The sequence below is a fragment of the Strix aluco genome, chromosome 2, assembly GCF_031877795.1.
Source record: "Strix aluco isolate bStrAlu1 chromosome 2, bStrAlu1.hap1, whole genome shotgun sequence".
Classification (NCBI taxonomy): domain Eukaryota; kingdom Metazoa; phylum Chordata; class Aves; order Strigiformes; family Strigidae; genus Strix; species Strix aluco.
In genome coordinates this window covers 137,222,558-137,234,857 of record NC_133932.1, presented here as the reverse complement: position 1 = coordinate 137,234,857, position 12,300 = coordinate 137,222,558, and the positions used below count along the sequence as shown (strand labels likewise).

At 53.1% G+C, this 12,300-nt stretch overlaps 1 protein-coding gene and 1 non-coding gene across 2 annotated transcripts in view; one reads left to right on the top strand and one right to left on the bottom strand.

Annotated features, from left to right (window-relative positions):
- Positions 1–12,300, bottom strand: part of CLPB (ClpB family mitochondrial disaggregase) — a 96,977-nt gene that overhangs the window by 5,397 nt on the left and 79,280 nt on the right. Inside the window, exons 9-12 of the mRNA XM_074816588.1 lie at positions 10,619–10,674; positions 7,785–7,829; positions 4,166–4,327; positions 1,175–1,331 (exon numbers count right to left, since the gene is read on the bottom strand). Coding sequence (XP_074672689.1) covers positions 1,175–1,331; positions 4,166–4,327; positions 7,785–7,829; positions 10,619–10,674 — 420 coding nt within the window. The remainder of the gene's footprint in view (positions 1–1,174; positions 1,332–4,165; positions 4,328–7,784; positions 7,830–10,618; positions 10,675–12,300) is intronic.
- LOC141920371 (U4 spliceosomal RNA) lies at positions 9,126–9,193 on the top strand. Its single transcript, XR_012622314.1, has one exon. It is a non-coding gene; the product is annotated as a U4 spliceosomal RNA (small nuclear RNA).

The following is a 12,300-nucleotide window of genomic DNA, read 5'->3' as shown; positions in this document are numbered from 1 at the left end:
TGTCTCCCAGGCACGGCCGCAGCGCACGCCGCAAGCCACAGCTTCTCCAGCCCTTCCACCGGTGAGCAGAGCTCACGGGATGGACCTTGAGGAAAGACGGTGTAGCCGTGAGAACCGCGGAGTTTTTTACTACCGGTGAGGGGAAGAGGGGAGACACAGCCACCAGATGTGACTCCCCGGTTCCCCACCGGCGCAGCAGCGTGTGATGGAGATGGTTTTCCCCTCTGCTGCCCGTGTCCGTGTCTGTGAGCGCAAACTGACGCGTATTTTAGAGCTAGAGGGGACGGGCACAGGCACCCCCGTCCATCTGTCCGTCTGTCTGTGACACAGCAGGGACCTACCAGTCACTGGGGCCTCCTGGTGCCACCAGAGTTATCACCAACTGGCTGGTGAAGGCACTGGGGGGGGTCTGCACATAAATTGGGGCTTTGCTGCCGTCAGCTGGAGTTTAGTTGGGATCTTAGAGGCCGCTCTTACTCTACTCAATTCTCCTTTTATTACCTAATTCACATTTTGGGAAAATTTTCTACAGGATGCTGACGTGTGGGTGCAGGGCTCCTGTTCCAAGGTGAAGTAAAATTACAGAATCCCAGAATCATCGAGGTTGGAAAAGCCCCTGAAGCTCCTCCAGTCCAACCATGAACCTCACCCTGACCGTTCCCAACTCCACCAGATCCCTCAGCGCTGTGTACTGATTAAGCTCAGTTCGTTTCAGAGGGACTGTGAGGAAACAAGACTTTTCCTCTTTAATATGAGCCCCTGTGCCAGCCCTGGTCTTTTCTAGGAAGCATTTGGGAGAGTCTGGAGAGAACGAAAAGGGTGAGGAGACCCAGGGGAGGACGCACAGGATGAGGAAGGCCAAGAGGTGGGATCTGAAGCTTCCTCCAAAGACGTGATCTCCAATAAGGAGGATTTTGGAAGAGAGCAAGCCCAAAGCAGAGGGAGAACGGTGGAGATCAGGGTGTGGGGCTCCAGGGTCATGCTGGAAGGCGACAGCGCGCCAAGGATGGGGCAGCTGCCTTCCCTCTGGCAGAGGAGCAGCCCTGAGGCTGCCCCAGCGCTGCGGCCGAAGGGCGGCTCCGGGTGCTCCCCCTGGCAGAGGGGTGTTCGCTGAACGTTAGGAAGGAGAGGGGGTTCTTTAGGGATTTGGAGCATGAGGCTGAAAGAGCAGTACCTAAGTTTTCTGCGATCCTTTTCTTGCTCATCTCTGCGGCCTCTTGTCGGAGCTGCAGGGCGTGCTGGGCAATCTCATCACTTGCCACGTTGGAGGTCATGATGAAGATGGCGTCTTTGCAGTCAATGGTCTTCCCCTTCCCATCCGTCAGTCTGCCCTGCAACAAACAGTTGCATTAGATGATCTTCAAGGTCTTTTCCAACCTCGATGATTCTGGGATTCTGTAACACCCGGGGCCTGTTTTTCCCCCTGGGAGGGCAGGGAGGGCTCAGGGGGGGCTTTAAAAGCGCCACAGGCAAGCACAGGCTGCTTAACAGCCTGACCCAAACAAGCCAAGCTGAAATAACAGTGCAGAAATAACCAGGTTATGGCTGTAACGGGGTGAACTGAGCAACGGAGAGGCCGTGACAGCCAAGAGGTGAGAGAGAACATCCCTCACACCCAGGGCATCGCCCAGCAAACCAAACCAGGGCAGGCCAGCACCGCGCTCCGCCACAGCCAGCTGCTGTGGCAACAACCCTCCTCCCAAACCAGCCCAGGAGCCTTCACAAGTACTAGTTCTCTTGATTAATAAAATCCAAAAGGGAGAAAAATAAGGCAAAAGTAAGCAGCTCCCCAGGCAGTTTCTTTCCTCGATATGTCTCCAGCAGCAGATACCCAGCACAATGACACAAATCCTTGTTGGGTGCTTGAGATTAACATTTGGGTTATTGCCCTGTCAAGTGTGTGGTGCAGGAATTGATTTCACATTTAGCTGCTGCTGCGATGATCTATGCAAGAAAAAATTGTGTTATTAATCCTTAAAACAACAACAACAAAAAAAACCCCCACCAAAACCTTCCAGCGTGTTGCTCCGGAGTTCAGTTGCCTCTGAGGGCAGAGCAAGGACCTTAAAAATAAAGTGAAAAGATTCCGTGTGACGGGCGGGGGCCCAGCGGAAGGTGCAGGGCCTGGAGACGCGTGTCTGTGCCGGGCGCTCGCGCAAGAGAGCAGGCAGCTGCCCGCGCCAGGCCAGCAACGGCCTCCAAAGGGACAGATTTTGTGCTCCCTTTCGCGACAGCGGGGATCTACCCTCGTTCCACTGCCAGTGGGATCAGTGCGGAGCTGCCTGGCGCACGGGGGAGCTCACGGGAAGGGATCTGCCTCTCAACGTCGATGAAACTGGGGTAGCCACACCAGAGGAGGCTGGGGCTGCTACCGGGGACTTCGGCTGATCGAAGGAGGCCAACACACTCCTGGGGAGTTTTCTCAGAGAGGCACCAGGCACGGACCTTCCCCCAGCAAACACAAAATGTTTGCGAGCTCCAGGCTCCTCCAAAGTCGCTGCCTGAGGACTTTTGCGTGTATTAAGGTGGGTCCATGCCCAGTCGCTCTCCAGGCCTCTTCCCAGGCATCTCCAAGAGTGTTCTGGCTTCTTCAGGAGCCAGCTCAAGTCCTCAGTAGACTCCTCCTAGGTTGTTAGTTGAAGAGATTTCTTAATGATGGAGGCAGGTCCATGCCCGGTAGCTCTCCAGACCTCCTCCCAGGCATCTCCAAGAGTGTTTAGCTTCCTCTGGAGCCAGCTCAAGTCCTGGGAAGCAGCCCCAGACTCCTCCTAGGTAGTTCCAGAGTTTGGTCCATGGCAGTGGGGCAGGGGCTAGATGATCTTTAAGGTCCCTTTCAATCCAAACCACTCTGTGATTCTATATTTGGGGGAGGAAAGGTGTGAGACAAACCTCATGCCACCTTGAAAAATCATAAATTAACCAATCCGAAGTAAAAAACAGCAATTAACAATCAATTAGGATACTGGTGGACTACGAAGTCCCCAGGCTACCTGCTCTTCTGGCAACACCCTGACCCGTCCCTGGGGCTTGGGAGCTGATTTCACAGAATCCCAGAATCATCGAGGTTGGAAAAGCCCTTGAAGCTCCTCCAGTCCAACCATGAACCTCACCCTGACCGTTCCCAACTCCACCAGATCCCTCAGCGCTGGGTCAGCCCGACTCTTCAACCCCTCCAGGGATGGGGACTCCCCCCCTGCCCTGGGCAGCCCATTCCAACGCCCAACAACCCCTTCTGCAAAGAAATCCTTCCTAAGAGCCAGTCTGACCCTGCCCTGGCGCAGCTTGAGGCCATTCCCTCTTGGCCTGCCGCTGGGTCCTTGGCTCAAGAGACTCCTCCCCCCTCTCTGCACCCTCCTCTCAGGGAGTTGCAGAGGGCCAGGAGGTCTCCCCTCAGCCTCCTCTTCTCCACACTAAACCCCCCCAGTTCCCTCAGCCACTCCCCATCACACCTGTGCTCCAGACCCTGCACCAGCTCCGTTGCCCTTCTCTGGACACGCTCGAGTCATTCAATGGCCTTTTTGGAGTGAGGGGCCCAAAACTGAACCCAGGAATCGAGGGGCGGCCTCACCAGTGCCGAGCACAGGGGTAAGATCCCTTCCCTGTCCCTGCTGGCCACGCTAGTGCTGATACAAGCCAGGATGCCACTGGCCTTCTTGGCCACCTGGGCACACTGCTGGCTCCTCCATGCCATGGAGGTGGAGGTGGGAGGTGGGTGCAGGGCACCCATGGAACGGGGCTGTCGCCCTCCTGCCTCCTCTCCTCACTCCTGCTTTCTGCCGAGGACCAGCAGCTCACCCACTCCCACACCGAGCTGTTTTTCCTTAGCGGTATCCTCATGACACAGCCTTCACTGTCCCACCTTCCTGGTGACACAGGACAATCCAATTTCCAGGCTTCTTCCTCAAGTTTCCAACCCTCCCATCACCAGCTTTTTCTTTGCCTAAAGATGTCATTTATTCCACCAGGAGAACTCAGCATCATCCTGTCTCCTAGTGTTAAAACGAAGAGGCTGGCTGGCTGGCTCACATTTTTTGCAAGGGACTATCGATCTGGAGCATTTCAGCTCCACTCCGGGACATCTCCCGCGCCCGTCGTCCCTCGCACCGCTCACCGTCACCTTCCCAAGGGCCCCTGTGCAGATTCTGACCCCGAAACGTGGATTTACCTCATCGAACAGCTGCAGCATGATGGTGAGGACGTCCGGGTGGGCTTTGTCAACCTCGTCGAAGAGCACCACAGCATTTGGACACTGCCTCAGCTTTTTGGTGAGCTGCCCGCCCTCCTCGTGGCCCACGTAGCCAGGGGGAGAGCCAATAAACTTGGCGACCTAGGAGGAAGCAACAAGAACACGTGTGAGATGATCCCTGGATGCCAGGAACGAAGCCCAGGTAGCTCAGCAGGCAGCCACGGCTCTTTGCCGCAGACAAATCCAGTTCTATATTCTTTGTGACATCTATCGCACCCCAGGTATCCCAAAATCAGTTTAATAAGCAACAATTTGGCAAAATGGAGCTTGGTGGCTGCCGAGTAATTACCTCGCCCAGTGCTTTAACCAGCAGAATCTGCAGCAGCAGCCACGGGCAGGCAAAAAGGCACCACTCTTGCTTTTCTAAACAGTGTCTGAGCGACCTGTCCCAGCTGCCCAAGACCTATTTTCATTTCCTTTAGCCTTTTTAAGAGCAACAGTTCAAAGGATTATGAGTGGCAGGTGGCTCTGGCAAAGAATCAAAGCTTGGGAAGAGGCCACAAGGAAAATACTTTTCCTGTATCGACAACCAACTTCATTAATTCTTGACACTACATTTTTTTTTAAATGAGGTTTAAACATTTACAAGATCGTTCAGAAGAATCTTTCTGACAACAGAAATGTTTTGGCAAAAGTGACAGGTAATTTTTGACGTACAGCTTGGAGCATTTTCAAGCAACTCGTGCCTGAGGCTGCGTCCGAAGTCACAGCCCTTCAGGTGCACAAAAGTTGAAAAGAACAAAATTATCAGTGAGTTTGCTAATTCTGTGTGGTTTTCTGGGATGCTGGACATGGAGAGTCAACAGCCGGGTGGCTGTATGGGAAGCAGAAGGAATTCTTGGAGCAAAATCCCGAATCCTCATAAAACAAAGAAATTTCCTCCCCTTAATCCAGGACAAGGAAGGAGCACAGGTGAAGGGCGAGTCTGTCGTGGTCTTGGTGCTGGGGAATGACTAAAGCCGCGTGTGCCGTGGCACGGCCGCACCGGTGTGTCCCCTCTCGGGGCTGGCAGAGGAGAGGAGCCGTGGCAGCTTCACCACAGCCAGAGCCGACCAGCACTGAACTTGTACAGGACACGGACCTGCTTGAGCAGGGCTAGAGGAGGCCACCAAGATGCTCGGGGGGCTGGAGCACCCCCCTGTGAGGACAGGCTGAGAGAGTTGGGGGGTTCAGCTGGAGAAGAGAAGGCTCCGGGGAGACCTTAGAGCGGCCTCCCAGGACTGAAAGGGGCTACAGGAAAGGGGGGAGGGACTCGTCATCGGGGGGGAGGGATAGGATGAGGGGGAACGGGTTTAAACTGACAGAGGGGAGATTTAGATGAGATCTAAGGCAGAAATTGTTCCCTGTGAGGGTGGGGAGGCCCTGGCACAGGTTGCCCAGAGAAGCTGTGGCTGCCCCCTCCCTGGAAGGGTTCAAGGCCAGGTTGGACGGGGCTTTGGGCAACCTGGGCTAGTGGAAGGTGCATGGCAGGGGGGTGGAATTAGATGATTTTTACGGTCCCTTCCAACCCAAACCAGCCTGTGATTCCATGACTCTCCCACTCAAGTGGCTCCTTTTTGCCGAGCGATACGACCCGGCTGCCCGGGGACAGCTGCCATCCCCTTCCCCGAGCATCGCCGCCCCCGCCCACTCCCACGACACGACAACGGAGGTGAGGGGGGTTCCCAGCGAGCAGAAATTAGCCGACGGCAGCTAATTCGTTGCATTTGTTTCGCTGCGCCTGGGGCTACAAGAGGGTCCCCAGGCTCCTTCAAAGGACACCGTCTCCTGGGCTGACCTCCTGATCCTTGTTTGCTTGAAAAATTTATATTGCTCTCGCCGCAATTCTCTACTTTATTCCTTCCCTTTGCCTCTTGTCTTTGTCAGGGCACAGTATTTTATATCTCACATTTAAACCGCTACTCCTAACTCCTCTTTCTTTGTGCTGAAGCATCACCACGGCTTTATTTTTATCTATTTTCTACTCCTACGGTGTCAGGTCCTACCATAACCGATCTAGCAGGCCAGCTGCAAGCATGTCTCTATCTTCCCTTCTCACACTCCTTCAGCTCACTGCTTTGGCCAAAATAACAAATTTTCTGGGGCTTTTCTAGCCCCGGCCATTCGAGGGCCCTGCAGTTCCTGACGGTGGTGCTGAGGCTCCCACTGCCTCGTGTCAGGTTGAAACCTGAATTAGGCCTTGGCACAGCCCTTGGCACGCCTGACCCCTGCCCTTGGCAGCGAGAAATGCAAAAAAACAGTACTCCCATCTTGGACTGGGCCTTCTGAGCTCCTCACCAGCACCTTCCTCCTCCTCTCCTCCAAGACATCATCTTCCCAGGTCCCAGCAAGCGAGTTCTCCTCCTCCTCCTCCCTCCCTGTCTCCACAGAATCACAGAATCCTTCAGGTTGGAAAAGCCCCTCGGGATCATCCAGTCCAACCCTCAGCCCGACTCTACAAAGTTCTCCCCTACCCCACATCCCCCCACAGCTCATCCAAACGGCCCTTAAACACACCCAGGGATGGGGACTCCACCCCCTCCCTGGGCACCTATTCCACTCTCTGACCACTCTTTCTAAATAAAATTCCATAAATCAACGCACCAATGTTTATGGGGACAACCCTCAGATCCCTCACGGGATACTTCCCATCCTGCACTTTCTGGATTTTGGGTGCACCTCACCAATAAAAAATACAAAACCCCTTCACAGCCATCCAAAGAAAAATATTATGAGCCTGTCTCAGCTAGGACCTCATTGCTTTCTGTACGGTCAGTGGGGAGACAGACCCCCCCCCCCCAAAGGGATTTAGGGCTCCCCCCAAGCCCTGGCGGTGACCTTGGTGCGATGTCCCACCTCTCCTGGGGCACCAGGAGGTGTGGTGGGAGAGGGGGGCTCTGCACCACAGTCCTGTCTTCTGCTGGATTCTCCCCTTTTTGCTGGATTCCCCCCTTTCTGCTGGATTTCCCTTTTTGCTGGACTCCCCCCATTCTGCTGGATTCCCCCCTTCCCCTGTGGGAGGTGTGCCGAGGCGGGGAGCCAGCACCGGATTCAGCAACGCGCCGGCGGGAAGGAGGGCGACGGGGCTTTAGGCTGAGCTCTGCCTGCCTGGCCTTGTGCCTAAACTGCAGGTTTTCAGGCACAATCTCTTCCCCCAAGGGCTGACACCATGTACAGAAGCCACAGCATCAGATATAAATTGTTAAAGCTTTTCTTGCTCCTCGGTCTCCATTCGTCATTTTTTTTTGAGTTAAAATTGCTTTTTTTTGGCTGGTATTTCCCCTATTGCAATTTACTGCACGGCCCCGAGCAGCTGCTGTTGCTCCGTGTCTCTGACACACCAAACTGCCCGTTTTCTGGCAAACGTGGAAGTGATTTGGGAAGGTCCTGGATGCCACTGCCAGGGCGAGGCAGGAGATGCCTGTCACACTCAGCGGCAGCGGGGGGATGCTCAGCACCGCCCAGGATAGGGCCCAAACGCAGGGGCACGAGGGCATCGACAGGATTTGTTCAAATTAAACTCGAAGCTCTCGGAAGCAGAGACAGCCCGTTTACTAACCTCGTGCCTCTCCTGGAACTCTGACATGTCCAGTCTGATGAATCCCTGCAAGAGAAAGAAATACTTAATGTGATTTTCGATGAACGTTCTCCAAGTTTCATTACAGCTCCTCCAGAACCAGGCAGGTGGCTGCACGTGGTTTTTGTGGTTCCCGAGTGGCCAGATCCACCGTGAAATGCTGAGGGTTATTCTGAGGAAGAGGAAGATGATGGCAGCTTCTCCAAGAGAGCCAGGAACTGTTCCCACGGCCAGTTCACAGCCCCCGGCCGCTCAGCTCCTCGCTAGAGCCGGAGCGATACAGATGGGACTGAAACAGCAACTCGCAATTTGCTAAATAAAACGGTTATTCTTGCGGTTGGGCTTTTTAGAAATAAATCACAAGAAGAACGCAACGCCTCTCTACAAAAATAAAAAAATCAGAATCATAAAGCTGAGGTAAACCAGGTTTGTGGGCGATCACCTTCAATAGGTAATATTGTTAGAGAATTTACAGCTACTACCCAAGCTCCCTTTTTGCATTTGAGGAGCCAATGATTCACTGCAGGCGCGGAATTTCCTGGGCTTGCAGCTGTAACCTAGCTCCTAGAGGCGTGAGACTAGACTAGACTAGACTAGACTAGACTAATTTCAGTTGGAAAGGACCTACAGTGATCATCTAGCCCCAGGTGACTGAGGACAAGCTTGACCTTTCCCAGCATCAGCGCAGGCACTTCCAGCCGGACACAGCAGCTCCCCACCCATCGGAGCCGGCACCTCCTGCTCCGCTAAGCCCGGCTCTTCCCAGGCAGGATCAGGCAGTGACCCCGTGCTGCTACAGACCCTCAGAGCCTGGTTGTAAATGTGCCAACGCAAATATCCTCCTCCAACAGCAGCCAGAGACCCAGGCAAAATAATTATTTGCTGGGAAGAGCAAAGGGAGGGGTATGTCATGAGGGACCACAGAGTGACAGGAGGGTTTGGGGCCAAGGGACTTCTCAACGTCATCTAATCCAACCCCCCCGAACTCCATCGGGTTGCTCAGAGCCCCGTCCAGCCTGGGCTTAAATATTCAGCTTCAGAGTTAACGGCCAGGATGTTTGGCAGTGCACAGGGAGCCCAGAACCTTCTCTGCACCAAACTAAGATGGTGCTGCCACGATCTCCCAGGGGAGGGAGGAAAGCAGGAGAGTCTGCCCGGGGTGCTGCTCTCCGCGAAACCTGGGTGGTGAGAGTTCAGGACACTTTGGGGCAGATTTCAATTCAAAACATCTGCTTTTCCCTGTGAAATATTAAAATATCAGGGCAGAGCGAGGTGTAGAAAGCTGGGGCCTGATCCTGGCACGCGAAGAGCATCCCTGGCACAAGCTTTGCGCAGTGGCAGTATCATAGCCAATGAGGTTAATCCGAGGTGTGATTATTGCTAAAAATATCGGTCAGTGTGAGGTTAATGGTTGGACTCATGATCTTCAAGGTCTTTTCCAACCCAGATGATTCTGGGATTCTGTGAAAACTTGCGCCTAGGCTGGGCTCTGCGGGACCTGCTCTGCTTTGGTCTGATCCTGCTCCCAGCCCTCCCGTCTCCACTCACTCCCCGCAGGCTGGGTAAGGGGGTCAGCAGCTGTCATGACCTTGCAGCCTCTCTAGCAGTAGGAAAATGGGACAGTTACAGGTTTTCCTTCCTTAATCCGTCAGTTCCTGCGAGCTGCTGCACCCCCAAAACCACCGGTGAGGTTTATGACCCCCCCGCCGCGCACCGCTCATTACAGCGCCGATGGTCGAGCTGATTCATTGCCAATAAAACTCTGATTTGTGCATGCTATTGAATTAAGACAGCATTCAGTGTTTAACTGGTTTCTCCATTTGATGTCTGGCCGGGCACTGACCAGTTCCAGGTGCCTGGATGGGGATGAAGGTGCTTGAGAGGCAGGAGCCGGGATTTATTGCTTCTGGAAGGCAATTATAGAAGGATGAGGAAAAGAAACCAGAACTGCCATTTTTATAGCGTTGTTTTACTTTTGATCTTCTTTCTACACGTGGCATTTTATCTCGTGTCCGTTTTCGGCTGGAGGATGTGGGGGGGGCAGGGATTCATCTGGCATCGGCGCAGGGGGCAGCTCTGCTGGTGTTTCTTCCTCATCCCCGGCTCTAGCCTCTGCACCTTCCCCAGTCCTCTGTGCGAGCTAGGCTCGTCCTAAAGGCAGGCAGAGGCTTAACTGTGAATCGGGGAGCCCGGCTTTAAATGCATGGTGCTTTTATCAAAATCTCAGACAGCCCTGAGCTATTCCCCTACTAAGTCATTACCACTTAGACAGGATTCTAACCCATCTTCTCTAAAAACTGCCAAGTGGAAAATAAACTAAACCACACAAACAGCTTCTGCTGTTTGGATCCCAAACGTTTCAGCACTAAGAACCCGCATGAAAGTGGTGCTGCCACCTCCACTGTCCGTACGGGTACAGTGAGACTTTGGGCACGGAAAATGGATTTTCAGTGTTTTATCCTTCTAACAATTTACAGGGTTATTAGTGACAGAGGCCACAAAATACGTTCACAACACAGGATGTCAAAATGCCGGCACCCTCCAACGGGGAACACAAGATCTTGTTAAATCCAGTTAGATTTTTACAATTCAAATATTGGGACGGGGACTTTCACGGGTTCATTTTAACGCAGCAGAAGCCCTTTCCCGGCACGCACAGCCCTCACATTTCTCTTCTATGGATGAATTCAGTGGGCTGCCAGGCAGCTGGGCTGACCGGTAAGCTGGACTTCCAGCCTAGAAAAGCCAGAAACCAACCCCACCCTGTTATCAAAAGCACCCGGACAGCAAAAAGCGAAGGGAAGAGGCGTCGTTACCTTTTTGACATCCTTATGGATGTACTTGGCTGTCTGCTTGGCCAGCTCGGTTTTACCTGTTCCAAAGACAAGGAAGAACAGACTCGCGTTAAACCAGGCTTTGTCCACCGTCTGTCTGTCCGTCAGCTGCGCTAGCGCTGGCACCCCCTGTAACCAAAACTCGTGTTTTTTTCCTGCAAATGCACTCGTGGGAAGAGGGTGGCACTGCCGGAGCCCTGGGGTAACACCCCGCCAAGGGCGCGGGGCCGGGCACAGCCGGGCGGCAGTTACAGGGTTGAGGGGAGAGCGGCATCACCGCGCCGGCTGCTTCGTTTTTCATAGTTCATTTTTACACAGTGGGTAGACAGATCTTTTATTTTTTTGCCACAAAAAGGTGTGGTTAGATCCGAGTTTTGCTACATTGACTCTCGATACCCTCAGTGTCATGCGCAGTGTCTTTTACTCTCTAAAGAATTTCAGGGAAATGGGATAATCTTGCTTTCTTTAATTTATATAAGGCGACTGCCATAAAATTCCAGGATTAGGAATGATCAGTAATAGAGCAAATCCACACTGACCTGGACACACACACCCACCAGCTCACGAAAAGCCAGATCCTGTCCTCCCAACCTGTCCGTTCAGGGAAAAACTTCATTAAACAGGCAGGTTCTACCCCGGGGAGGGGGGAAACGTCCCCAGCTCAGCCAGCAAACCCCTCTGCCCTGCTGCCACCCACTGGCACCTCATTGCTGGGTTTATTGGGTTTCTCAGGTGGAGAATTTGGCTGATTTTGGTTCCTGGGATGGTTGATGAGGGCGAGGTGCGGGCGCAGAGGATGCTCAGTGGGTTAACACCAGCACCTCACACACTGAAGCCCGTGTGCCGCAGACATCCATTTCAGATTTAACTGCACGCCGAAAAATACACTCTGACGTGTGTCAGGGCAGAGAGCAGGCGCATAAACAACTGTTCTAAATAAAAAAAATGCGTCTTGAAAAGCCAACTAGCTAAAAAAAATGCAGTCTTCCCGGAGAATGACACATCCCCATCCCAGCACAGCTGTATTTTGGTGATTTTTGGTAAATTGGGTGGCTCAGATCTGCAGGATCACTTCGTTAGGTCACCCCAAAAGGGCTGTACAAACGGGGATTCATGGCTGTGCTGGGAAGGCTGCTGTGGCAGGGGAAATCTCTGCCAAAATTTAGCATCTTATTTCAGTTCAAGCCTCATTGACGTCGTATGGTGCCGTATCGTAGACCCCCAGGCGTGAGCATCCAGGTATATACGTGTGCTCACACCTACCGCATACAGACACGTGTGTGTGAACGGACCTTTGCTGTGGGGATCTACTGAAATGTGAGGGCGCATCAGATATTTTAGATTACACATATCTGAGCTTTCAGACTGCTGTTACATCAAGACCCGCATAAAATATCCATTTGAGACAATAAAGTTCTCAGCTGCTTTGCTTTCTGATTTCAATATTCCTTTTTATGGCAGTAAAAGAAGGAAAAAAAACCCAAACCCCACGGAAATACACGGGAGTTGGAGAGCTGACAATTTACACTGCTGAGCCCTCAGACCTGCAATGAAGTCTTGAAAACTGATTTTATACAGCTTTCTAGCAACTCATTTTGGGTTAACACTGGGCCTGCCACCGCTCTGAGGCAGGAGCTTGGGCCGGCAGCAACCATGTGTGTGTC